General features: G+C 43.4%; 1 protein-coding gene across 3 annotated transcripts; it reads right to left on the bottom strand.

The window, feature by feature from the left end:
* Nucleotides 1-26,059, bottom strand: lrch2 (leucine-rich repeats and calponin homology (CH) domain containing 2). Of its 3 annotated transcripts, none has more exons than XM_030100892.1 (21): nt 25,751-26,059; nt 18,284-18,428; nt 17,937-18,063; nt 17,746-17,851; nt 17,251-17,387; nt 16,928-17,058; nt 16,695-16,782; nt 15,926-16,022; nt 15,700-15,797; nt 15,498-15,565; nt 12,793-12,897; nt 12,482-12,550; nt 11,900-11,962; nt 11,231-11,279; nt 11,007-11,147; nt 10,750-10,800; nt 10,588-10,651; nt 9,032-9,144; nt 6,225-6,362; nt 5,988-6,065; nt 1-5,716 (listed from the first exon to the last, which is right to left on the bottom strand). In XM_030100892.1, the coding sequence occupies exons 1-21, from the start codon at nt 26,004-26,006 to the stop codon at nt 5,597-5,599; spliced, it is 2,244 nt and encodes a 747-aa protein (XP_029956752.1). In that variant the 5' UTR covers nt 26,007-26,059; the 3' UTR covers nt 1-5,596. The 3 variants fall into 3 exon arrangements, with proteins under 3 accessions (XP_029956752.1, XP_029956753.1, XP_029956754.1); XM_030100893.1 differs by having other exon boundaries at nt 15,700-15,773; XM_030100894.1 differs by lacking the exon at nt 12,482-12,550.
* Nucleotides 26,060-27,172: the final 1,113 nt, after the last annotated feature.

The following is a 27,172-nucleotide window of genomic DNA, read 5'->3' as shown; positions in this document are numbered from 1 at the left end:
GGAATTTTCTCGGCAGTGTAGTTTTCAAACATGACTCACTGTTTCACTGTTTTTTTTTTTTTTTCATGAACTCAAGAGATGTAAAACTACAATAAGCAAACTGAAGTGGAGCACATAAACCAATGGTAGCAGGCACTGATGCGTAGTGCAGTGGGGTTGATCAGCACCGCGGTTTGAAAGAAACAAACTGAAACGTCACTCCACAGACGGATCCTTTACATTACCCTCCTCATTAAAGACATACAGATCTGCTGCCAGACCGCAACATGCGGCCCTCAGGAGAGCTATTTATTAGTCACGTTAAACACGTCGAACTTGTAGGTAGGACCCCCTCAGCTGACGGCACAAACAGGAAACCAATAAACACGTCACAATGTTATTGCTACCAGCTGTAAAAAGAAATGGTTTACTGTAACCCAAGCCTGCCTGAAAACATCTTTTACTCATTAGCATCCAAAGCAGAATAAACTCCTGCGGCTGAGTGTAGAAATACTTGAGCAAGATTTGCTGGAGCTTCGTTATTTCACAATCGGTTGGTCACATTTTATACTTACTGTGTCTGGAAATGACAAAAATGTTTATATTCCAAAGATGCATAGTTCTATATTTGGTTTGGGGTCAAAAACCGTTGAAGCAATGTCCTAAAAGATTACAGCAATCAACATCAGAGCGACTACAGCAGGAACTTTGTTTTAGGGTCAAATAAATAAAACCGGTCTTTAAGTGATGGATGGATGTGAGCCAGCACGGGGAAGGAGGGAAGGAGTAAAAACACGCAGGCCAGGACCAGGACCGGCCTGCGCTTGTCAGAGTTTCAACATTGACACAATCTCCATCATCTGTCAACCCTCAATACGAAATTCAAGATTAAATTAATAATTTTACGCAGTAGTGATTATCACTCTCGCTTCACACTCAAGGATTCCTGGTTTGAATCTGGGTTTATGAACCTTTATATACACACTGTCCTCAGTCCATAAAAACATGTCTGAGGCTGATCGGTGACTCTAAATGGACCTTAGGGGGGGATGTGAGTGTGTCCTTAATCCAGCTTTAGTTGGATCAAACAATTCAGAAGAGAGATGAGTGTGATTCCTAAAAGCTTCACCTGATTTGGATTTACATGCACTAAAATCAAACCTAAAAGTCTTCACTTAAAGAAAATTAACATTAAATCAATTTATCAATAAATAGACATGTAAACCTGACTGTATTTTACTCAAACACAGAATAGACTGTTAACGTAATGATTTGGCACAAGGTTATTTTCCCATAAATAAAAGTTCAATTATAATGACATTTTAGATAAAAAAAAAAAAAAGAGAGAGTAAGGCATCAACATGGTTTTTGACACACTTACAGCATGAACAGACAACAGAGGATCCGACCAGTGAGAAATAACATTGATTCAAGTCTGGTAAAGTCTCCATGTGGGCCTCGTGAACACGTAGTCTAAACAGGACATTCGGAGAACTGTTAAAAACACGGACTTACCAAAAACTCTAGCAGGAAATTTCACAAACATGGTTTTGAAAACATTTTGACTTTGTTCATCTGAACAAACCTCATTCATCAAAAACAATTAACAGTTTTGTAAATTATTCAAAGTTGTTGAGTGAAACATCAAAAATCAGATCAAGTTTGAACTCATGAATCCTTCAGGACTGCAGATGGGTCGCAAAGCAAGGGAGTACAAAGAATCTGACGGAACATGGAAGGTCGACTTAGATCAGCCAGAACATTATGACCACGGAGAGCTCAAGAGAAGAACACAGATTATTTATCATGGCGCCGACTTGTGGATGGGATATAATAGTCAAGCCAATAGTTCACTGTTTGTGAAAATAACACCAGCTACTTATATTCATTGACATTTTGCTTGCTTGACATAAGCTGTTTACTTCTGAAGAGAGGATTTCAACAAGTCAAACAGCACTCACTTACCATACGTCAGGATACCGAAGCTACAATGCTTTCTCTTCAGGCTTAATTCTAAATCCTTAAAGTCTTCAGATTCATTCATGAAGTTGTAGGGTGTGTTTTTTTTTTCTATTTTTGCTGTTAAAAACACATTTGAAACTTGTTTTTAAAGCTTCAACACAGAAAAATGCTTTTGGAAGTGTGGTGCCAGAGCACCACGGAAACTCTGGGGGTCAGAGGGACGCCTCCCCCCCCAACAAATACAACTTCTGGACAGATTTTATTATGATAGTTGAGAACAGGCTCACAGTGTGGCCCTCATCCTCATCTCAGCCTCCCACACTCTGAAAACACCAAAGGAGCAATTCCAGGGTTATCATAAGAAATGAAGCCTCCCCAGTGTTTCATTTCCAGACAAAGAGCAGAGTGTTACACACACACACACACACACACACACACACACACACACACACACACACACACACACACACACACACACACACACACACACACACACACGATAGTAGAACAGTGTTGTGGAATAAAGACAGTCCACACGGCCATGAAATAGCAGAATACATTCACTGTTCTGTGTGATGGAGATACGGTTGAACGTTACCAGCAAATAGAAGAAGCATTTGAATAAATAAACACATTAATAAATAACAGATAAAACCACAGATATCAGGCAGGAGATGTTGTTCAGTGACCTACAGCACAGTCAAGTTCACCGGGGATTTCTGCATCAGAGAACCTGAGACTCTGTTGTGATCTGTGCATATCTGACATCCCGGGTCTGGTTCAAGAGGAAGCTCTGTATCAGTCTGCATCGCTGTGGGATCTCTTCTTTGGAATCTAATGGCACAAAGTCAGGAAACACTCCTTTTCACAGGAAGCCAAGCCTTTAAATAGCATTATCAATGTACCAGGTAACAGTCGGGCGGCGCCTGCACTTTCAGCTAACAAGCAAACAGCACCACATCAGAGGCGGCGGCCCACAGCGGCAAATCAAGCCTCAGGGTTATTTTTTTTGTTTTTGTTTGTTTTGACTGTTGTACTTTCATGAACTCTACTTTATCATGGTCTGAGATTGAAGAACAGTAGCTCATCAGCAGTGAGACGTCTTACGAGTAGCATCCTGTTCATGAGTGTGTACGGCTGCAGCTATGATTCACAGGACGAAAAACAAACACAAATAATTAGAGGGGGAAAAACATCCTTCAAGGCACAACATGTTACGTCTTTAGGTGCTCAACTGCTGCTTCCTATATTTGTTCGCTTTCAAAAATCTGAAATGTTATTAGAGACCAGCATCCTCAGTAAATGTTTGCAGCATCATTTACACATCACCACATTTTCACATCAAGTCAAAGGATTATGAGACTGACTCTATTTCACAAGTCAGCAGTTCTCTTCACATCAGTGAATTAAATGTGTATTATCTGACGCTGTTTCTGATCTGTTCATGTGTCGCAAAGAAAAAAAATGTCTGTTATTTTAGGTTTAATTTATGGCAGTACTGAAGTTGACATTTATTGGCAGCATTAGCACAGATGACTGTTAAGTCATAGATTGGTCTAAATGCCAAACAATAAAGCTTCATGTAATTTTTCTCAATTTTCACAGTCAATTGCGATTGTTCATGTACTAAAGGCCTGACTGGAACGTTTGCCGCCCATAAAACTTACCCGAACAACACGTGAGACTCGTGCCTCGACATGAGCTTTCGGTCAGCTTTCCACAACTTTCCCCATAAAGCTCTTTTGACAGTTGTGTATTCAATTATCAGGGAGGATCCATCTATTAATCCGACGGAGCGACATTTATCATCACTCACAATGGATCTGCGTTTGCGCCGGATCTCGGTGCGCGGCACGCTGAGACAACATCGGTAAATGACAGCATGGACTGTGAAAAGACTGCTAAAATCCTCCTCAGGTTGAACTGACAAAAGAAATGCTTTGACGCAGCTTGTTAAGTAATCACAATGACTATAATGAAACTGGCTATTTGTACAGTTTGAAGTGTGTGTGCTTGTTCTTCTATACCGGGTGGGGGCATCAACTTAAATCAGCAATGATCATGTCAGAAACTCAGGTTGTGACGAGGGAATCGATATAATTACAGGTTTGAGGTTCAGAATAGGACTGCGTTTTTGGTTCAATTTAAGGTTAATAGTAGTTACAGCTGAGGTCGTTGATGCAATCTCTTAGTTTTGGCCAAGAAAACGTTAAAACCTCGGGAGAAAGTCAAGCGATTCCTGGAACAGATGGGAAAGAAACAGTGACTGTGGGTGGCATGTCCGCTTTTCCGCCTCATGTAACTTTCTCTGCTTTTTTGCAAAACATGTCTCGAACTTAACCAACTTCCTGTTATATTTTTGGCGGGAGAATCGTTTACATAAATGAACCAGCACAAAGAAAATTCACCTGGACAGGTTGACAGGGTTAAGACTCACAACGCAACAACAACATATGGAGGAGTAAAACAAGAAAAGAAACAAATCAATAATTTAATTTCCCTGAAATGGATGAAATGTAGTCGGAAAACCACTCACAGCCTCAGCAGGAGGAGGTCACAGCATATAGAGGAAAATTTGCAGAGGTGGCAGCGTCTGAGCAGTCGTCTGCTGACCCAGAAGCCCAGAAAACCAAACAGGACAAACACATTTTATCTGCAATAAAGCAATAAAATGTGTGGACAACAAACCTTAGAGGGTAAGTGAAAAATGTCAATCACTGGACGTAAGTATAAAACTTTTAGAAAAGTTCAAAGCCAGAATATTGGTTTTTTTTTTCAAAAATGCATGTTCACTAAGAAAATGCTACAAAAACTGGATGTTATGCTTTTGCCTGGTACATGTTCTCACAGTGATCAAATGTTACTTTCTCCTGGATTTTACTCAGAGAGAACTTCAGCACATGATTTGTACAACAGTTTAAGGAACCTGGAACACAGGCGGCGTTAGATCCTCTAAAGGAAACACCAAATCCAACTCCGGCTCTCATTGACCTTAAATAACAGGGTATATGCGATCGCTCAAAAGGCTGAATGCGTCAAATAAATACACACCACGCATGATTCGGATATGGAGGCTCAAACGAAGATAAATAAGGGTCCTGATGAAAACAGTGAGAAAGAAATCTCAAGCGTAACAACCCCACAAAATCTCCCAGGAGTTTGTGGCTGCGAAGCAGCTTCGTCCTCTTCAGTGAAAGAGTGAGTTACGTGTCCGTCGTCTCTTCACCGCTCAGTGTGTCCGACTCCAGCGTGTAAATGTCGTACAGGAACGTACAGGTCTTCTCACGGGCGTTCTGTAGTGTCTGTCTCTTCGGGGAGTCTTAACCGTGCAGCTCTGGAAACACACTGCAAGTCCACACACACACACACACACAGGGTGGGTGAACCCCAACCCCTCCTCAGCAAAGACCAAGGAACAGGACACAGGCAAAAAATGTGATGGGCAGGAGACGGGCAGCGGCTGACTTCATATAAGGAGACGCGGGCTTGTCGCCTCCTGACTCGGTCAGGCTGAAGCTCCTCGGAGACGCGCAGGCCGCCGGGTCCTCGCCCCGAGAGGGGCTCTTTGGTCCCTGGCCAGGAGGTGCAGGTTCGGGCATGGAAGAAAGCCATGTTGGGACGACTGCGGGCCGGACGCAAGCTGATAAGGCTTGTGTCAAACCGCTGACAGCTGGGTGGGTTTCATGGCGGGCAGATCCAGCAGAGCCTGAACCGTCACGCCCACCTTGACCAGACCGCGCTCCTCCAGGATGTGGTGAGGCAGACAGAGCTTGTCCTGAGCCGAAGCAGAGAGAGCATCTTTCATCAGGCGCCCTCAAGTGTGGTAATTCACCAGCATTGGAAAACCTGTTACGCTGCTTTTGACAAATACAAGGATAATAAATCTTTTTTGTTTTTGTTCATCTCTAGCAGTGGTGTGAATAATGCTGTCAGTGAAAGCTGTAGGTTCGTGCAGGACATCAACAACTTACCTGTGCTTCACCTGTGCTTTGAAAACATACAGGTGACACTTTAATCAACAATGCATCATCGCTAACACACATTACCTGTGGGACCCCCAGCTTCTTGCAGGCATCCAAGAAGTTCTCCACATTCCGACGGCATTTGGCCATGCTTAGCTTTGGCTGGAAGCCAGAACACAAAGAGAATCAAGTCAGCGCAAACAGAAAAACACAAGAAGATGTGAGGTTATGTAGCTTCTCACATAACAGTTATGATATACATTCCCTGATCTGCGATATTTGATATCTGAACGGAAAATAAAAGGTTCTTTGTGTGCGTACCACTGCAGGTGAAGGTACATGGATGCTGGCAACGGACCGGGGACAAATGTGGTTTGCTAAATGGCAGAGAACGACTCCGTCCATCAGGGCAGCTCCGACATCATCTGGAAGCAACACCTTGAGCCTGGACTCGATGTTCTGCGAACACATCAACAGCGTCTGATCAGATCACTGCTCTCCAACAGAAACTTTCATGACTTTACCCTTGTCTGGTTTTACCTGTGAAAACAGCTTCAAGCACCAGCGCGGTGCACAGACACACAATTGTGCCAGAAAATGACACATGGGCGTAATCAGTTAAATCGAAGAGTGGCGTCTAACTGCTGTCTGGGATAAACAAGCTGTTTCTATGCATTTATATAAAGTAAATTAAAACTGAAGCTTCCAGGAAGCATGTTGTTGCATGAATCCTTAGAAATGAAGGAGTGTGACTTTGCCTTTTGTGTTACAATTAAAAGTCAAACAGGCCTGAGGATGTGCTGTGTTCACTGTCACGGGGATTTCTGCCTCTCACTGAGCAGACTGGTTAAAAAACAGGCAGATGGCGTCTTTTCAGCCAAGTCTGACGGCCTGAATCAGATGATAAAACTGATATTGATGAAAATTAAACCACTTTCTGGCTAGTGGCACAAGTTTGATCTTTTTTTTTTGTTTTTTTTTTTTTAAGGAAAGCTGTGATCTGACCCTTGATCAAGTCACGATGATGATCCGGAGCAGCTAACGAGGCGCCATTTTTGCTGAAGATATGAAACCCTCAGAATAAGTCATCAACCACGGGGAAACACTATCTCAGCTGTGAGTCAAATCTTTTGTGTCTGCCCAGGCATATTGCCAACAGACCAACAGATAACGCTGAAATGCCGTGACACATCATGAGTGTGTAAGGTCGAAATTCTAAGAAATCACTGTCAGCACTTCCTGGTGTGGACTCCTGTTCTGAGTTGTGCAAATCTGGATCTTAGACCGCAGGCTTCTTGCTTCGTCACTGACTCCACTTCTGCTTGACCTCTCTTTCGTTGCTTTTTGTGAAAACTCAGTAGAGTTCACTTTAAATGGCGCTTTTTCCACAGCTTCAGCGGTCCCACATGCACCATTCACAACAAACAGAGGATTCAACATATGGACAGAAGGCGAAAGCTGCAGCTGTCAAAGATCACGGCTACAGGTGTGAAAGTTTATCATAAAGTTCAGCTCTTGTCACAAACGAGGCAAACGTCTGAAAACACGAGAAGGCAGCTCAGAAACACAAAGCACAGAAGGCGCTGGCGATCTGGCAGCAGTCCATTCTTTCCCTCCTTATGCTCGCTCACTTATAATTGTTGTGTTTGTCACTCAGTAAAAGTGCCTTGAATTGAACTGAACTTCCAGTGAATCAGGTTTTTTTTTTTTTTTTTTTGTATCCGGGAGGTGTTTAAGGGTGTGGGCATCGCTTGTCACATATGTGGTGAATGACACTAATCCTGGTGTGACTGGTGGGTTTGTCCAGGCATGAATTCTGATATCATCTGAGCACACACACACACACACACACACACACACACACGAGAGAAAACAGTTTGAAAATATTGTATAAAACATTTCACTTTTTTTTTTTTTTTTAAGTTGCGAGAGCAACAACCTCTTCTCCTCCTCAGGAAGACCAAATGACTCTTGAATCTCTTCAGAATTGTCTATTTTAGTGTAAGAAATACTGAATTGGAATTAAAGGAGCCGATCTGGATGGGCATGTGGTGGTGCTAGAAGGACAACGCCACAACGCCAACTGCATGTGGCCAATATGGTTAGAATTTAATAAAATAATATTAAAATTAAACCACAATTTATTATTATTAGTAGTAGTAGTACTGCCACAGGCCACTCGGGGGCAAAAGGCTTCATATTTGGGAGGCTGTTCATGTTTGGGGAGAACACTGACCTAAGGAAGCCCTCCTGAACATGTTTCAGAAGTGATAAATGGCTCTGTCAAGGCCCCTCGCGTTGATGAAGAAAACTGCGATTTTAATAAAAAAACAGCAGAACACGTCTATCGGTGCACGCAGTGACACATTAGTAAAAAATGTGCCTGAAGAATCTGATCTTGTAATTTGAGGTATTACAAGAACACAAAGTACACAAAGTCAAAAATCTGTCAGAGAGGAAAAAGAAAAGTGATTTGAAATTCCAGAGAACAGTTGTTAGTCCCGATGCCAAAATGTCACTTCTCCCTTTAAACAAACATGAGTAATTTACTCTCGTAATATTTGTGGTTTTACTTTGATCTCGTCTATTTTGCTGATATGCCGGGGTTGCGCCGACATGCTCTTTACGATTTTATCACTCAGTCATCGCAACTGCATGAAAAATATGCAAGTCAAGCAATCAAAGAACACAAGTTGTCAATTTTGAAAAGGAGCCGCGATGATCTGTTTTCTAAATTCAGTGATATTGTGGATGGATGCGAAGCTCTGGCAGGCAGTCGGTTTGACAAAGAAGCGCAGTTCATGTTCTTGCTTGCTGTACTTGTGAAAAGCTAAGAGGTGTACATGATAAATGGATATGGATGTCAATCAAGACTCAAGACTCAAGGGCCAGCGGAGCGTTCAGGGTGGGTCGGCGTTCCTGTCAAAAGCAGCTGCAGCGCAGTGTGACTCAACTTCTTAGAAACCCGGGTGTTTGTTGCCTCAGTTCTGTTTTGTTAAGTGGGGTCACTCAGGAAGGAGTAAACACTGGAATAAAGGGAGGATCTGATAGGCTTTGGCCTCAGAGAGGCTCAGTGACTCATGCGGGCCGCAAAATGTACAAACAAAGCCGTGAGTGTGTTTCCTTACCTGCCGTAGGAGTCCGATCTGCTCCATTTCCTCCCGTAAGTGCTCCATCTTCCTCCGCATGGTGAAACTGGGGTCTGTCGAGCTGTACTCCTGCCGGTTTCCTCTGGTGAAGGCTACAAAGAAGAAAATATTCAGATTCAAAATAAAAACCAAAGTAAAAGTTTTCAAGAACTGCTATCTACTGACGGTCCACCTGATCTCTGCTCCATTTCACAGAGATAAAAGAAACGCCTGGCGTGTTTTCACACAGGAATTATAAGGAGCAAACAAGGAATTACAGCAGATTTCACAACTTTGAAATGACCTCTTGTATCTTTCCCTGAAACGGCCATAAAATTGGAATACATGAAAAAAAACCTAGTGATCATGTTGTTTTGGATTCACGTTTTATGGAAACATCAATGTTTAGAGAGGGAGTAAGCTTCTTTTTTTTTTTATCTTAATAAAATAGCTTCTCATATTAAGGCTTGAAGAGAACAACCATGAGAAGAATACTTTAGTCTGAGAAATGCGCTGGGGAAGTAGATAAAACCATCTCTGAATATCTTAAAGGTGTTGTCGGCAGGATTTGGCATCTCCGCCAAACCTAAGCAAGATGGCGATTTGACCCATCTAAGATGGCGATTTGAAACCCAGCACAGCCAATCCTGTCCTGTTTTCTCTGACATCACGCCCTTATGCAAGTTAAGCCCCTCCCACAAGAACGTGCGACGCACGCCCCTCGACCAATCACGGTTAGAGCCTCAGGGGCTCTTCTGATTGGTCAAAGATACCTGGAGATGTCGAGATTCCTTTTCAGCTCAGAACAGAGACAGATGGAAACGCTGCGCCCTCGCGGTAGTGCAATTATGCTGCACTCCTAAAGGATTATCAATGGATACTCTAACATTTAATCCAAAGAAAACACTGAAAAAATTAGCATTGACTAGCAAAATCCTGCCGACAGCACCTTTAAAGTCTATATATTCATAGCATTAATCTTAATGGATAGATGTCATTTTACTGACTTTTTTTTCACGTCAATTAATTTTAAGAATGCACATTTTTCTCTCTAATGGGCATCACTGGTTACTTTACAGTAGAGAAATTCCACACGAAGACATAAAGAACAAAAAACAGGAGTTTTTGGACATTTCACTGTATTTTGCACCAGAGGTCATTGCTAATAAAAAAAAATAGTAGCTTATATGAATAATCTGTAGTTTTACACATTGAAAGGGAGAGAATATTTCCATGAGTTGTTTTTGTACTTTGTGAAGCCAAAGAAAAATATCTGGCAGAAGACCGATCAACACTTCACCAGAAAATGATGTCAGAAACTCCACCGAAGAAGAAAAAACTTTGAATAACAAAGGAGATATTCATCCTTTAGAACTGTGCCTTGGCTTGAACAAGCATTGCCAGCACTGGATTAAATAATCAAGGCGAGCCGCGTCTTATTTTTGGAATTAGAACAACTGAGCGGTTCGATCTGGAAGAATCTCCAACAACATTATTGCATTACAGAGGAACGGAGGAAGCTCGATCTGAAGAGGGAACAGAATGCACTTATTCACCTGATCTGGGCTTGAGTCCAAACACTGTCAAAGAGGTGCTGAAGTCTGTGTTACGCAGACCGTCCTGCAGACAAAAAGGTTCATTAAGGTGTGAGAAAGCGTCTGCCGGGAGGACGCTCGGTTTCGAGTGAGTCAGCGAACGTTTTTTTTGGTCACACTCACCTCGCAGTCGTCATTCCCGCCGGAGTTTTTACGGGCGCTTTGACACTTGTACTGTGAACAGAGGAACAGGTAAATCAACGTCATCGTTTGATGATTATCGTTTTTACAGCCAATGAGGCGACTGTCACATCGAAACTAGCTGGCTACACCTAGTTTGCCTGGAAATTAGATTTTTATCTGATTTAAGTGTGACTCTGGGAAAAAAAAAAAAAAAGGCCTCAGAAGACTTGTGGTTGAAATTGCCGATATGCTTTTACCTTCAAATAGTCCTTTCGCAGGTACTTGTTCCGTTTGCGGTCTTCGTTCTGATTGAGGACGGGGGGGATTTCAGGCCACTTCGGCTCCGAATCAGACTGGTCTGTCTTCAGTCCGCCGTCAAAGGAGCAGGAGGACGAAGGCTGCAGGACACACGCAGTTCAAGCTCGTCTCAAACCCTCAAGCATATGACACACTGGTGCCAAACCAAAGGAAGAGCTTGTACCTGCCCACTCAACACCGAGGCTCCGCTGCTGCCTTCATCCAAAGAGGCGCTGAAATAATAAAAACAATGATTGGAGCTCGTTTTATGTTTATTCTTTCACGTGGAATGGCTGACACCACTGTGAGGATTTTCCAAGTCCACGTGATCGTGCGCCGCTTTGATTTTCATGCCCAGTTCATCTAATCAGTCAGTTCGGTATCTTTTTTTGTTAATCACAACAATTTTCTGAAATGTGGTAAAAGATTGATCATTCTTGATGTCAAAAAAACAATGAAACAAGGGCAGTTTTCTGTCAGTTTAATGTTTTGTTTTTCTTTTTCTTTACGCATATAAGGGCACTTTTATTTCTACTGATTTCAAAAAGTCACAACAGTTTAAAAATAGCTTTTAAGCAGCTTTCAATAACATTGTTGCTTTGCTATTTCAAGTATTTCAGTGAACACTCAATAAACTGAATGAATGTTTATTCTATCATCATGAAAAAGATAACATCTACTTCCTGTTTTTCATCCTTACTCCCCCTCAGAAATATATATATATACATTGTATAGAAACATGTCTTGACAGTTCATTTTAAGACTGATGGTGCAGGTTATTCAGCTTTTAGCTACAGCCTGTACAGCAGCTCTGCTCAGTTCTTTCTTCAGTAGAGTGAAAATGCAGCCACACCTGCGTGCAGTCTGCGGCGGGAGCCTGGGTTTGCTGCTGGAGCATCCGGAGTGACTCAGGAACCTGCAGACAGACAGAGATGAAGATGCAGCCATGACAGGTGAAGACAAGGATTCAGGATGCATTCAGAGTTCAATCAGCGCGGTAACAACGCCTTCAGCAGCACAGGACTCAGGTAGAAGCAGATTTGAAAGTAGTATTTTAAAACTTTGACCATATTGCACTTTCATAAACATATTTCACTCATTTCGACGTTGTTCTTGCAGCTGCTGGAGATGCACAACACTTTCCACACCTGAGCAAAGCAGCACAGTCGCACTGATGAAACGAAGTACGCTGCGCCCTTGTGGCTGCTTTAGAAACTCAGGCTGTTCCTCGGTGCTGAGATTAGGTTGTAAAAGTTTTGGAGCAAAGCTGCAAAGTCAGCCACGACGAGATAGACAATACGCCTGAAACGTCTCTGCTGTGCTGCAGCAGTGGACCTGCGCACAGTGCGAACAGCCTGCTGGGACACAAGTCTTAACCTTTGCGCTAATTGTGACAGAAGTTGTCCATCCGCCACTGGAATGAAGATGAGAGTACCTGTGAGCGCGGCCGGTCACTCTCCGTCGGTGAATGAGACTCTCTGCTCTGCAAATGAGGGAGCGCCGTCTATAAGCCGTGCATCAAGCAAGCAGAGGCCAGGGAGAGAGCAGGAAACAAAGAGATGAGCTTACAGAGAGTGTGTGAACCAAAGCTGGAAGGAACTGAATCAATGTGTGAAGTTCTGAAAAAAAACAAAACATGTCGGCCTGGATGAAAGGAAATAAAGACTGCAGGGAGATAAAGGCAGAAGAGCAAACTAAGACTCACCACCTTGTTCCATTAACGCGAGAAAACGGAGATTCACACACCTGTTCTGCTGCTCCTGCTGCAAAAGCTGCACTGCAATCTTCCTCAGGTCCAGCACCTCTTTCAGCTCATCGTCCTCTTCCTCAACTAGCTGCTCCTTATCGGAACTGCAAAAAGGTTGAAGGTCACCAAAGTTATTTGTTGGAAGCAAAAACGTAATAATGTCTCAGCTGTCGAGACACCTTTCATAACCGAAGCATATTCAGATGTGTGTTTGATGTGGATGAACTGCAATATGAATCAGAACTGGATCAGACTGACGGTTTGGAGCAAAGGCTTTAAAAACAGAAGGTTTTTTTTAATCACTTTATCAACATTTTTTATTAACATTTTTCCAAAAAATCTAACATATTGAATGTGTCAGAATAATTTTGTAGTAAGAAACAAAACATGAACAACAAAAAAAGAAAACATGAAACAGAGTATATAATTAACACTCAGTATTTATACATTTGTTATACTAAAGAAGGCTATAAAAGGCTTTAAAATTAGATTAAAACTTTGCCATTTGTGTCCAGTTCAGCAGAAATAACCGCCGTAACCAGCAGCCTCGCTGAAAACAAGACAAGAACTGGATCTGGTCGAAGAGTTTTTTAAAATATTTTGGACAAAGTTTCGAAAAGTTAATTCCAAGAAGTTTCAGTACAAGGACAGGTCCAAAAACATGCGCTGATGAAGCCGGTTGCTGTTTACATCTCTCGCAGGAGGGGTTTACAGAAGGAAACGTTCTGGACTGTCTCAACTTGGACAAATGGAGCCAGCGTAACACTTGGAATTGTAAAAGTCCATGATGAATACACAAAGAAGACGAACTAACATTCAGTTTCCATTGATAATCCGAGATTTTTTTACACCCAAACAGGCTCTATGTAAAACCTGTAAGAATTTGAAGAAGTCTGTGTCAGTTAAATTCTTCCTGTAACTGCTGGAGTGTAAAGAAGAACCGAGTAGATCAGAGCTTCTAATGAGAGAGGATGAAACGCTCATTTTCCATCACTGTCCAGTCAGATCGCCGGGTGAACAACCAAAACCATGTGGAACAGATCTTCCATGATCAATAAGATCAATGGAAACACGGTAACCCCAATCAATCAATCAATCAATCAATCAATCAATCAATCAATCAATCAATCAATCCCCATAACCCCACTGACATCTTGGTCTCTGCAGAAAAACCTTCTGATTCTAGGATTTTTAAAAAAAATTCCAAATCAAATAAGATATCAGAGAATCTAATTTATTTTAGAATGCTTTATTGACAAAAACAGGAATACATTGGAACAGGAATAAGAATTTGTGAAGGTCGTTCAGGATTTATTCTCCCTGCTAATGAAACCAACAAGTGAATCCATTTGTCTCTGTTCTTTTTGGCTTGATCATATAATTTTGAGAGATTATGTTGAAATGGTTCACAATATTCCACAGTAAAATTGATTTCAAAATATTTAAACTGAGCTGAAAATAAAAAACAAAATATAAAATATATTAAAAAAAAAAAGAAAAATAGAAAAACTACTCCGGACTCTTTTGTCTTTGGAATTCATTGGAAACAGTGTTTTTATTTTATTTCTGTTTTTAATTTTGTTTATTTTATCATATTGCCAAATTCAGTGTGAACTTTAGATATTTTAAATAAATCGTGTCTGTCTGAGCAAATGGAATAAGCGCTATGGGTTCTTGTAATACAGCCACATAAATATTGGAAGCAGGCCTAAGATGGCTTTTATATATAAAGGGTCCAAGATTTAATTGCATAATTAATGATCATAAATGTAATCAAGTGGTCATCAAGTCTGCCAGATGCAATAATGTATCGATCCTGGGCGTCTGATATTACTTTTGGTACAGTTTTTTTTTGTTTCTTTTAGTGCTGTCAGTTTTAATCGTGATTAATCCACTGAGGTCTGCCAATTGGGTCAAAGAAAAGAACTAAAGGATAATAGTCTTTTTCCTGACATTGGGACTGATTTATGAGGATTAGATTCTTCATTGCGATTAATCTCAACTTTAAAAAAGTTAATTGTTGACAGTTCTCCATGAATTAATCACGATTAATTGTGATCAATGCGATTAAATTGCGATCAATGCGATTAAAACTGACAGCACTAGTTTCTTTATGCATTTAGGTTTGAATGGAGCATTTGCTCAATCCATTTGTGATGTAATCTGTTATGATCTTGTATTTTCAGGTGTGTTTCTTGTAGAAAGATCCATGTATTTCTTGTGTAGTTTAGTATAATGTTTCTTGAGAGTTTCATGAGCGTCTTCCATGGCTTTTACCCTGTCAGAACAAACAAAAAAAAATCACACCTTCACAGCCGGTTTATCGCTCACTCATTATTTCCTACGAAATGAGACACATGAAAGTGAGGTGTCTGTTTGGTATTTATGTTTGTTTTCTGTGGAAAAGCTTTCACAACATGTAGAGCTGAACTGTTTGATGACTGTACAGCTGTGATCTCCTTTAGGTAATTACATCCAGATTTGATCGAGGACTAAATGGGAATATCTCTTTACTTTTTTTTTAAAAAAAAGAAGTTTTTAACCACATATCAGTGAGCTGAGCCCAGAATGTTGTGCACCCGTCTTGACATTAGTCTCGCCATCCTTGCTTACAAAACAGTTTGCAGCAACTATGACGAATAGAGAAAGTTGCCAACTGAGGCGTCGGAAGATGAAAGGCGAGCCGATTAAAGATAAAACTCACCCCGACTCTTCTTTCCAACTGTCCTTATCTTTGCTTTGGTGAGACATATTAAGAACTTTCTCAAGTTCCTGAAAGACATGCAAGCACAAATCTGTCACCGACAAAGAAACAGACACCTTCTGTTCAGTGAATCTTCAACTATGAATGCTTTGTAATAAATTCCAACAAAGGTCGACAGACAGACAGACAGACAGATGTGTACCTTTATACAAGACACGTGGCTGCTTTGCTGCCCATCACACTCTGACAGAGCAGGATCCTCATCGGGGTTGGGCTCTATAAAGTCATAGAGATCCTGATCTGATAGAGGGAGGAGGAAGCATCCGCGTGCATCAAATAAACTGTCACATTTTAGGCACTTCATTCAACAACCCCGTGTCTCTGTTATTGCTTTCAAAGGCGAATATGTGATACTTATTTTCGGTAACCTTTGCAAGAGTCCATTTTGGAGAGGAGTGAGAGGGCATCAGCACGGGCTGTCTCTGAAATCTGAGAGTGCAGGCTGACGGTGTCGTCGTCTGACGGCTGCGGGAGAGAACACGGAGTGAGAGGAGCTCAGAGAAATGAACCTGATTCTCTCTGTGTTTGGCTGAGAGGGTTCACTCGTGCATGTTGGAGAGGGAGCGATCATAAGGATGGATCGGCCAGGCAAGAGAAGAAGAAGAAGAAGAAGAAGAAGGGAAAATAAACAGGAAGAAAGAGAGAATCCACTGGGAACCCAGAGCAGGAAAATGAGGGAAGAGGAAGAGCCTGCTGTCAAAAAAAACGGAAGAAATTGAGTACATTATAGTCCCTTTAGCATGAACTGCATGAATTTCCCTGCTCATGCATCTCAAGGTGGCAGATTTCCACTCGACTCTCTGCATTTCTGAATCAATTATTCCTCGTCTGCCACCTCAGCCGCTCACCCCTGACGACCCTCCTGTCCTCACACCTGCTCCCCATCGCTGCCAAACCCATTCAGGCATTGTTTTGTCAAGTCTGCCCGGCTTCTCCTTTCATCCTCAGCCAGGTTTTTTCTTTTTTCTTAACAACTACCGTCTACAATGTGAGTGCGACGGCTTGAAGCCCAGCTGTGCTAAAAGCTCGATCACCCACAAAGGAATCTAGGAGGAATCGCTGCAGTCGAGCACCGCCTATAATATTGCATACTAACAAACAGTAGGGTAAGAAACATTTGCCAAAGTGTCTGCTGACCTCTGTTGTCGACAGCCTCTTGTCGCCATTGTCACTACCGATTCCAGAGTCAGGCCCGTGGTTCTTACTGGGATAAAAATCTTCTATGCTGGAAAAACGTGGAGAAAGATCACAATATTTGTCCACTGTGTGACAAAAAGAGGTTGAAGTACATTCAGCAGCTGAGCAGAAGTACATTTACTCTTTGTTATTTATGAGTAAAAGCACGTTAAAGTGTGTAAATGTGCTCTCACCTGTCTGTTAGAGGCTGAGGAAGGCAGCGTTTTCCTAACGAGGGGAGGTCCAGTGTGTCGGGCTTCTTGTCCATTCTACAGGCCTGAATGTTCAGATACTTGAATATGTGCACTTTACCCTTCAGACAAATCTGAAAACACAGAAAAGTGCAATAATCATCCGTACAGTCTTGGTGATTGTTTCTCACTGCAGAGACGAGTTTATTTTTTTTCCACTAGATGGTGCAACTGTACCAAAATCTTTAGACACCAGGGGACAGCAATACTGAGGAAATACACAAAGGCGGCTAAATACCAGGATGTATAAGGCGGGATGCCGTTACCTGTGCGGGTGGAGACTGCATAGGATTGTTGTCTAGGATGATGTGCTGCAGCTGCCTGAGTTTCCTGTAGGCTGGAGGGATCTCTGTGATCTTATTGCAGGAGAAGTCAAGTCGGATGAGAGGCAGGTCAGCCAGTTCTGCGAGGACAGAGGAGAGAACTAGTATGCAAAGAAAAATGTGTTTTGCACCGATTATGGGAAGTGTACTGCACGTTTTCTCATGAAATCCAAGTCCACCATGTCACACCATGAAACCTCAGCCACTCAGTCTCATGCTGTTTATGCTGAAGCTGCATAAAAGTAGCATTAGTAACTGTAACTGCACTTCAATGTTATCTTTCATGTAAAAGACCTACAACAGGGATGTGAGTGTAACAAAAAAAAAAAAAAAGCATCCTCTGCAAAATCCCTACAAAAAAATCTGCTTGAGGGCATTTATAAAGAGCAAAGTGGAGAAAAATGAAAATCCAGAGAAGGGCAGAAGTGCTGGACTGACCCTCAGGCAGCATGTGAAGACAGTTCTTCCTGATGTTGAGTTCCCGTAAGGCGTGAAGCCTCCCAACCTGCGCTGGCAGCACCTGGATTTCATTGCAGCTCACATCCTGGAAGGAGAGGCAGAGTAAAGGAAATGGGGCTCTTAAAGACAATCTCCAGCGCTGCATGCGCTGACGGATGCACTCGGCTCACCAGCTCCATCAGATCTTTGGCCTTGCCGATCTCTTCGGGGACGGACACCAGCTTGTTGTTGCTCACGAGCAGAACTTTGAGGGGGAGGCCGAACAGGTATTTTGGCAAGACTGACAGGAGGTTTCGGCTGCGGAGAGACAACAAAATGTTGGCCTACATTTCAAAATGGAACACTGGGGAATGGATTTCAGCAAAAAGAGGAAACGTCTCTCCTTTTGTGTGAGCGTTTCTGCCTCGTCTGGGCCGTGAAAGAGGAACACGCACCTCGGGAGAGACACAACACTGAGGCGAGGCGAGGCGGGGCACTGGTGGATCAATGAAAGCATATCAAATCTGCACCGGCTCACCTGATGTCGAGATACGTCAGCATCTGCAGGTTGATGATGGCTTCGGGGATGCACTTGATGCAGTTGTGATAGAGGTTGAGAGACTCCAGGGGGGCGAACAGACACACCTCGGGGGGGATTTCTGTCAGACGGTTCTTGGACAGATCTGCAGGGGAAAAGAAGAGCCGAAGCCGGTGAGGCTCATGAGATCCACATCAAACGCACAGGTGGCGAGGCGGTTATAACGCTTTGGAAGCCTGGCCACCGATCAGATGTGTTGGGAGAGCTCACCGGCTTGAGAGGCTGATCAATACCGGGGTAACATGTCACTCATTGACTATTCGTCTAAGATTACAGCGGTGTAAAATCTCACTATATTCCACATCGTTCTCTAGTGGTTTTAAATTTGCATAATTTGACAAAAACTCACCAACATCTTTCCTTTATTTTATAAAACAATCTATCTAAAAAGAGTGCAAAATGCCTTTTGGTTTGCAGATCCACTGAGGATATATAGTCTCATAAAGCCTTTTATTGGTGTCGATTTGTTATGAAAACTGGGTTCCAACAGGGACGAAAATTCAGGGAGGGAATTTGAATAAAGTCTAGACTTCCTACTTTATACAAGTGACATTGTCACTAATGTTGTCGGCTAATGCTTTTATTGACATAAAAGGTAAATTGTTGTGAATGTATTTGTTTTTAAAGGAAGGAAGCTGAAAAAACAAACGTGCGATGTGAACATTCATTCATGTTTTATGTTCAAACATAGTACAATTATTAAATATATCCAAACTTATACGACTAGTTATATTTAATAATTGCATTCACCCTTTATTTGTTTGTTTTCCCATTTATGTACAATGCATTTCATTTTCCAAATTATTATTCATGTGTGTTTGACCATCAAGATTGAAATAGTTCTCAGCCGTGTCTAATAATTACCGTGGGTCACAGTTAAAACCGACAAGATAATTCAATTTCTCTGCTTTGCACTTTAAGTGTTTTTGCTGATGCAATAATCACAGAAGAATTACTGCTACTTGAGGAATGTGAATGCAATCTCGGCTCCTCCAGTCAATGGATATGAGACGCTGCCTCCCACTCGCTCATCTGCTTCTGATGATGAAATATTTACAACTTTGCTTCTCCGGCCCACGAACATGGAGGGGAGGAGTACACTGGAGCGGATAGTGCTGGTTAAAATCATTACTCAGCATTCTGCGACTCATTCAGAATTCTCCCGTAGTTTACATCTGACCATGACAGATCCTGAAGTGATTTTTGCTGCACATCACGAAAGTTTATTTTGAAATTTGTGCAACTCATCCTACTGCATCTTTCTGAAATCCCAATAAACTTAGTTTCCTATTGCACTTCTGAAGGAGTAGATGTTTAGCTCAATGACAGACGCACTCATGGAAAAACAGCACTCATATTTGTCTCATATTCAAACCTGAGACAACCCTCAAAATAATCAGACTCATTCCCGAGGCAGACCTTTTTTTCACATCTTTCGATCGTGCACGAAGCCCGAGCAATGCCTCATTGTTCCTCAAGGTTGCTGAATCACTTGAACAGGCAGACATTTCCAAGTACAAAAAAAAAAAAAAAAAAAACCCCGAACAAACATTTCATCTTACCACAGCTTCTTCTCTGTTTCCTGCTAAATAAACCCTGACACAAAGAGCGCCTACTTAAAGAGGAAGCACAAGTAAACACAGAAGAGTGAGACATGTAAAGGCTGCCTCGCTTTGAAGAGAATTCACCTTCAGACGCATATTGATTCAGCCTCTGCACATCTGTGTGTGCGTGTGTGTGTGTGTGTGTGTGGACAAGCTTGTCTTCTGAATTATCTCTGAGTGACAAGATAATTAGAGACCTATGTGAGGAGCTGCACAGGCCCAGATAAACAAAAAGCTTTCAATTATACTGTCCGGTGTAGCTGAAGTGTCTTATCCCCACTGCTGGGAAAGCAAATATTGCCTCCACCTTTATGCTCTTAATATATGCAATTACATGAGGCTACCACTCTTTATGAAACAATTAAGCTTTATGGGCTTTACTGAAAGCAAACACTCGCCGGCCCACTCAGAGCTTGGTGTGGTCGAATTAGCATAAAAACACCAGCGTGTCTTCATTCCAGTCTTGTTTTATTATGCGGGAGGGTTTAACCTCGCACGGTGGCATTACAAGTCATTACTCTGATTCCTGAAGACAAGCTTGAAATGACCAACAGATCCGGCGGCCTCTCGCTCTGTGCACGCCGCAGCCCGTAAGCAGAAGTGAGAAAGGGACTAGGAGACAGCCAGCAGCACAAAGGCAAAAGGAGTCAAGAGGGTGAGGGAAACAGAAACTGCCACATGGGGAAAGACCAGAGCTGAGGTCACGGCGTACACCCTCGCCTTCCATTAGGAGTAAATTCTCCCTTCTCCCCGAGGCTTGGGCCGTGATGCCGTAACCCAGCTGTATACAGTCAACCCCACCCCACCCACCTCCACCCCTCCATTCCTCCCCACAGCCCCACAACAGGGGATTCTTGTTTAGCAGGGAAATCATGAGGGCCGATGGGAGATGGGGGTGGGTGGAGGCAGCCTGTGTGTGTGTGTGTGACCGTCTCCATCCCCATTCTCCCTCCACTCCGGTCGAGGCCACGCACCATCTGCAGCCCGCCGTGGGTCTTTAATCCACCTGCCGGTAGCGCAGGGCTCCCACAGGAAAAGGCTAGTCGGCCAGACGAGCGCTCCAGCACGGCGCCGCCACGGCGCACCGCCACTCTGTCTGGATACACTCTCCCGTGACACAGCAAACTCCATACAAAGACGTCTGAAAAAGGAGGATTGTTCCCCTAGAATGGGCGCTACTGACTTCAATCTGATATCAAACCAACAGATTTCAGCATTCAGGGAAAAACTGCAGAAACAAAGACGTCACGCAGCACCGACATACCTCAGAGGGAAGTGTCAAGCAAGGCCTCGGGTCAGTGAAAACAGGGAAGAAACAGGACAAAAACATGATTAATCGGGGTTAATTAGCGGCACCCTGCAGCAGATGTGACTACAGTGTCTGGACGGGAGGCTGTGGGTGTGGCTTCTGGCACTGCTGGGTGCAACTGTAGGCTCGCTGGATAAATAAGCCGTTCGACGGTCGTTCATGGAGCTGCTGGTGAGGGGCTGGATAACTGAGCCATATGGGGAGCCTGTCTCCACCACTAAGGGCTGTCAGTCAGTGTGGGTGACCTGCTGGTTTCCCCACAAAGACTAGTATGTGTTCAGAGAGGCCTGTGGGACTGGATCAGCTGTATTTTCTCATTATCTGGTGAGGGATGTTTATAGATGAATCCAGTTCCATCATCTGCACTCATGCATATAAACTACATATCCGGACACACATCTGGAGATCTCAGTGCAAAAACCCCTCATATATTTATCGTAATTGTAGAATAAATGTCAATATGTTCATGTTTTCTTTTGTAATACAAAAGTTACAACTTTTTTAAAGTTCATATTCAGATGATGAGGAGATTACATGGAGTAATATAACAAACATTACAACGTGAATGATTCATGACCGAGCACTGAAACAATAGACAAAATCAATATCAAAAATGGATCACAGAACGCTCCTCTAAAATGCACTGCAGCTACCACATGAAAATCAATGTACTGGAAATGTACTTCTTGTTTGATCGTTACGCCCTGTCCTCATTCACGGTTCATTCAGTTCAATTCGTTGTGAGGAAACCAGCCGGTGTTTCAAATACCACCATATCTACACACCCTCAAACTCAGAGAACAGGGACGAACACGATAACTATCACATTCTAGAGCTCCATTTAGCATTTCCTTTTGAGAAATAGACACAAACTGTAAGACCAGCCTGGCATACAGGAGGAAATGGACATGTTAAAGACTGCGATGGCTGATTCTCTATTATTTGTGAGGACTCTTAAAATGTGTTGAAATAACTCTCAGGGATCAGAGTTGAACATTTCCATGTATTTAAATGAGTTTCACGTGAAGGGTTAAACTGCCAGACCTCATGGAGCCTCTGGCAACGTCTCAGTTTGTCCTCTGGTTGGACTTTAATGAGCGGTGGTACTAACGGCGTTGAGAGAGGTTGATTATTAAACCCGGGAATGCCAGCCAGAGACTCCTGTCCTTGTGGAGGACCGTCCTTGAAGAGTCGAAGTTCTTCAGGAATGTGACCGAACGGCGCGAGGTTTACTGCGAGCGTGAACTCAAAACGAAATCAGCAAAAGAGCCGAGCCAACATGTTTCCACCTGTTTCCAGTAACTTTGCGTAACGCTCGTCAGAAGTCTGCACATGTTTCTGGCTCGTTCTATGTTGTGAAATTACAATCGCACTCTCGTTTTTCATTTGGTGAGAAAAATAACACATATTAATCACATTGATTACACACTTATTACCTCACTTTACAGAGTCTTAAGAGAACGTAACATAAATCCATATTTTTCGTGTCCTTGTCGCCAGTGGCTGAACCATAGATCACACAGTTAAAAAAGTGAGCTACACCCTGAGAAGGAATTTATAGAAACCCACATTTTCTAGTATAATCCATATTCCTGAGCATATCATAAATAAAATATGCTGTCAAGGAGGCAAAACAACACTTTTAAGATATTCAGTAACGTCCCTTGAGCTGCCACACAAACCGGACACCAGCTGGTCCACACTTTACTCAGAAGTCTGACAATAACGCACACGAGCAAACGCCGCACGTCACGTATTCGAGAGCAGCTCACACTCTGACATGTGCGTCCCCGAGAGGGCAGGGTGATGGCGGTGGGGGGGGATGCTGGCATTCGAAAACCTGGACATCCAGCCTATAGGTTAATGCGCCGCTCCCCTGGCCTCCCTCAGAAGGTCAGGGCAGCATCTTGGAGCTCTCTCTCGCTTTTCTCATGGGAAAACAAACTGTGTGGAGACAAACTGCCAGCAGTGCACGGCAAACAGACACCTCTGTGTGAGCGGGCCGCTCGCCCTCCGCTGCTCAGTTGTCAGACGGAGGCTTCTCAACACTCATTTGACCCTCCCCCCCCCCCCCAGCTGTCTTTGCTTTCTGAAACCAGAAAGTGGGCTGCAACCACACTCTAAATAAGACTCGGTTTACGATGCTGTTTCTTCAAGATTCAACAAACGTGTGGCTGTAAGCTGCGGGAGGAAGTTATATATTTATGTATATAAAAATATCAAAGCACTGACTTGGTGAGCAGAAGATGACCTGCTTTACCAACTGAGTCACAGCCGACGCGACTGTGTACTTTCGAATTTACTGCTGCAGTCGGAGCAAAGCTTGAGAGAAGCATTAATTCCAGTTCAGCAGAGAGGAATCGCGCTGAAACGAGCCTGTCTTTTATTTCAGTCTGAAAGGCCTGTGATGTGATCCGGCGATGCAAGCCGAATGTAAAGCCCGGGCGTGCGTGTGTGTGTGTGTGTGTGTGTGTGTGTGTGTGTGTGTGTGTGTGTGTGTGTGTGTGTAGAGCGCAGCATCACACCACCTCTTCACATCCCAGTCGCTGTTGTGAAATGTTGATGCTGTGAGGTGTTGATCCTTCGTGGCACATGAGAAAGTGACACTTCCTCCTGGCACACCTTTCATTCCAGACACCAGAAATGATGTGATTAAAAAAAAAAGAGGGAGAAAAAACGCAGCAGCGTTCACAGTGACTGCATTAGTCACAGTCAAAGCAAGTGACGAGAGGCGTGGCAGAAATGTAGACCCACAAATCTCCTTAGATCATTGTCACCGTTACGTAACATCCACTCCAGATAGCAGCAATTAATGCACAATCCCGTTATCCATCAAACCTCAAATTTTGTTGGACAGTCTCTCTGTTTTTTTTCTCTTTTTAAGGCAGAAGGGCGATTATTATTAGAGCGTACTGACACGAGATGGCCCAACACTCCAGAAATAGTTCACACAAATTTCCTGTTTTGTCTGCAGCTTATGCACGATATTCTGAGATTTCTACAGGCTTAGCTAGACACATCATAAAACTCTGAACATTCTTTGTTTGTGTGCTTATTAAAGAAACAGTACCAGGCGGTTGAGGGAGTGAAGCTCTATGATCATGACAAACATAAAAATCTATAGGTCAGTTTTGCCGGGAACGTCCACTAAACCGGTCATCAATCCATAGCCGGGCTCCAGGGACCAGAAAGAATCCTGGTTTATAACACGTCAAGCTGCAAACTAACTGCACGCATTGATATTTTGACTTTTTTTTCTTTTCCAGTGTAAAAACCGTGTGAATATAAAGAGGCAGAGCCCTGTCTGAACAGTAAATTTAAGGACCCTGGGGTATCATCAGCTCCTCAGCAAAGCAGTGACTGGCCATGAGCTGCATATGACAGAGTAACACCAGATGGCATGTGTACACATCAGGGGAGGGGGCTGTCATGGTGGGGTTCAGCTTCTTCTAAATGACCATGGCAATGACAGAATGACTAATAACAAACCAATATAACAGATGATTGTTCAATCTGCCCACAGAGCAGGAAGACACGGTTCTTTCACAACATAAGTCTCTTGTAATGCAGTCTTCTTATCAGTTGTTCAGGCTGGGCTTTATGTCTAACCAATGGGCGTGCACGTCTCCAAACCACCATGTCTAATAAAACTTAGTATGTATGACCCCCACTCATCACATCCTGAGGAAACGTGACTCCAATACTGACCTGCAGACTGACCTGACTACATAATCAGGTGACCCAGAGGAGGATAACTCAATTCGATGTAATCCAAGCTCATCGGCCATTAAACAGCACTTGAAAGGAGAAGCAGAGCAGTGGCTCCTTCCTGTTTTATCCTTACAAAGCTTCATGGCCATGTACACCCATGCAAAGGGGGTGAGGCTGCGTGAATCCTGCATCTTTTGTCTGATCGTGCCATAAAAATTAAAGGGAGAAAAGCACGTGCAGCACGTGGTCTCCTAAAATCTTTTATTGCTTTTTAAGGAGGGGGGGGGGGGGAGTGGATTTTAATCGTAGCCCCCCCACCTAGGTTTCATTCATGTCGTGCTCCAGTTTGAGCTGCAGGTCTGTCGGTGTGCAGAGCAGAGCGCTGCACAGCGCGTGCCTGGGTGCGCCTGCCGTCTCATTCATGTGTCTGGGGTGGGGGGTGTGTGGAGGGGGGGGGGCTGCTCAAAGCGTCGATCTCTACACAAACCACACAACAGCAGCCGAGCCCCTCGTAAACTCCGCGCGAGCAGCGGCGATCACACCCGGGATGCGCTGACCCGTCCGCACGCGCCCTCGTCGCTCCCCTTTGAAACACTCACCTACACGCCGACGCGCCCCGTGTCCCGAAAATCAGACAAAAAAAAAAAAAAAAAAAAAAAAAAAATCCACGCACAATGCGGACACGCTGCATTTAACGCACGCGAGGGGATGGATGGGAGGTGGGGGTTCGAACGCAACCCGCACGGACCGTGATTTCACGTGCGCGTTCCGCGGCAAGCCCACCTGCTTGTGTGGTGTCGGTCAGGTCGTAGCTCATCCCCGGGTACTCCCGCAGCTTCCTGCCGCTCAGGTTGAGGATCCCTGAGCACACGGCATCCTCCAGAGCCCGGTCCAGGCTGCGGGCCGTGTGGTGCTGCTGCTGCGGCGGCTGCCCGGGCTGCGGGTACTGGCTGATGCCCGGGCTCCAGTGCGGTCCGCTCGGGCAGTGATGGCTTTGTAGAGCGGTGACAGCTCCCACACCTCCCTGACTGGACGCCATTTTCGTAAAAAAAAGAAATTACTCTTACAATAATAACAGCGCACAGCGGCAGTCTCTCCGCCCATGCGCATGCAGGCGTGCGTTCCCGGGACGGACGCTAGGGGCTGGGCTTCTGCTGCTGCTGGAGGAGGAGGAGGAGGAGGAGGATGGATGGATGGAGAGGGGGGGGCGTGATGATGATGATGATGATGGTGATGATGAGCAGGGTATGGTGGCCATTTTAGGCTTTTACCCCCTCTTTCTCACCTGGTAATATACCCATCTCCTCCCCCTGATGCCCCCACCAGGGGCTAAAAGCCGTATTTGTGTCTTATATTTACTGTAAAGATGGCTGGGCAATCTGAGCATCTGACTGATGACTGTGATTTAGCATCAGATGAATAATTTGTAGTGTTGAGTGTCAGGTGGTGCCACAACCTTTTGAATAATACATGGAGCAGTTATAAATAAGCCTGGGCAAGTTGAGCAAATTAACCCATTATTTAGTGTTTACAAAAATCTGCATTTTTTTTTTTTAGCTAAGTGTTGTGTATTTTAAAAAGATTCAATGTTTTGATCAGAGTAAAATTGTGCAACACATTTATCAACATTCTAAAATGTAATTTCGTGTAGTTTGTGGTGGTTGGAGCTCCATAATCACAGTGAGATGTTTGAACCTGGGCTTGTTTTTTGGTTTTGTTTTGTGGCTTTTTTTAATGACTTCTGGACTGGTCCAAAAACATGTGTTTTAAGTTAATCAGTCACTCTGAATTAAGCGTGAGAGTGAGTGTGTGTCTGTTTCTTAACGTTTTCCCTCTGGTGAGGGTTAAACTGCTGTCATCTCCAATTGGATTTGTTCCAGCATCCTGCAATCCTCACTTTCATAAACCATTCGGTGATAAAAATAAATAAATAAATAAATAACTCCTAATGTTACTATCTTTTTTTTTTATTTCTTATTTTCTTTTGGGTTGTCTGTGCCTTGTTGCCATAACCAATCTAATTGAAAATGCTCGAAGCAAAATGACTAATAGTAGGTTCAACAGTTGTGACAGTTTCAGAGAATATAAATCATTATATTGGCAAAACTTGTAGCACAGGAAGGTTTGTGCTTCTTATTGCAGATCACAGTTTGAGACACTATCTGATGTGAAAAACATCCCCAAGTTCAACATTTAACCAAACAT

Source organism: Salarias fasciatus, chromosome 10, assembly GCF_902148845.1.
Source record: "Salarias fasciatus chromosome 10, fSalaFa1.1, whole genome shotgun sequence".
NCBI classification, from domain to species: Eukaryota; Metazoa; Chordata; class Actinopteri; order Blenniiformes; family Blenniidae; genus Salarias; species Salarias fasciatus.
This window is presented reverse-complemented; position numbering and strand designations above follow the sequence as displayed.

Bases quoted from the DNA above. Each gene is read 5' to 3' on its own strand.
- lrch2 (XM_030100892.1), bottom strand. From the start codon at position 26,006: ATGGCGTCCAGTCAGGGAGGTGTGGGAGCTGTCACCGCTCTACAAAGC. The intron at 17,059-17,250 runs GTAACGGCATCC...CTGTGTTTTCAG, and splicing joins TGCAGTCTCCACCCGCACAG to ATTTGTCTGAAGGGTAAAGT. The intron at 11,963-12,481 runs GTACTCTCATCT...GTCTGTCTGCAG, and splicing joins GTGACCGGCCGCGCTCACAG to GTTCCTGAGTCACTCCGGAT.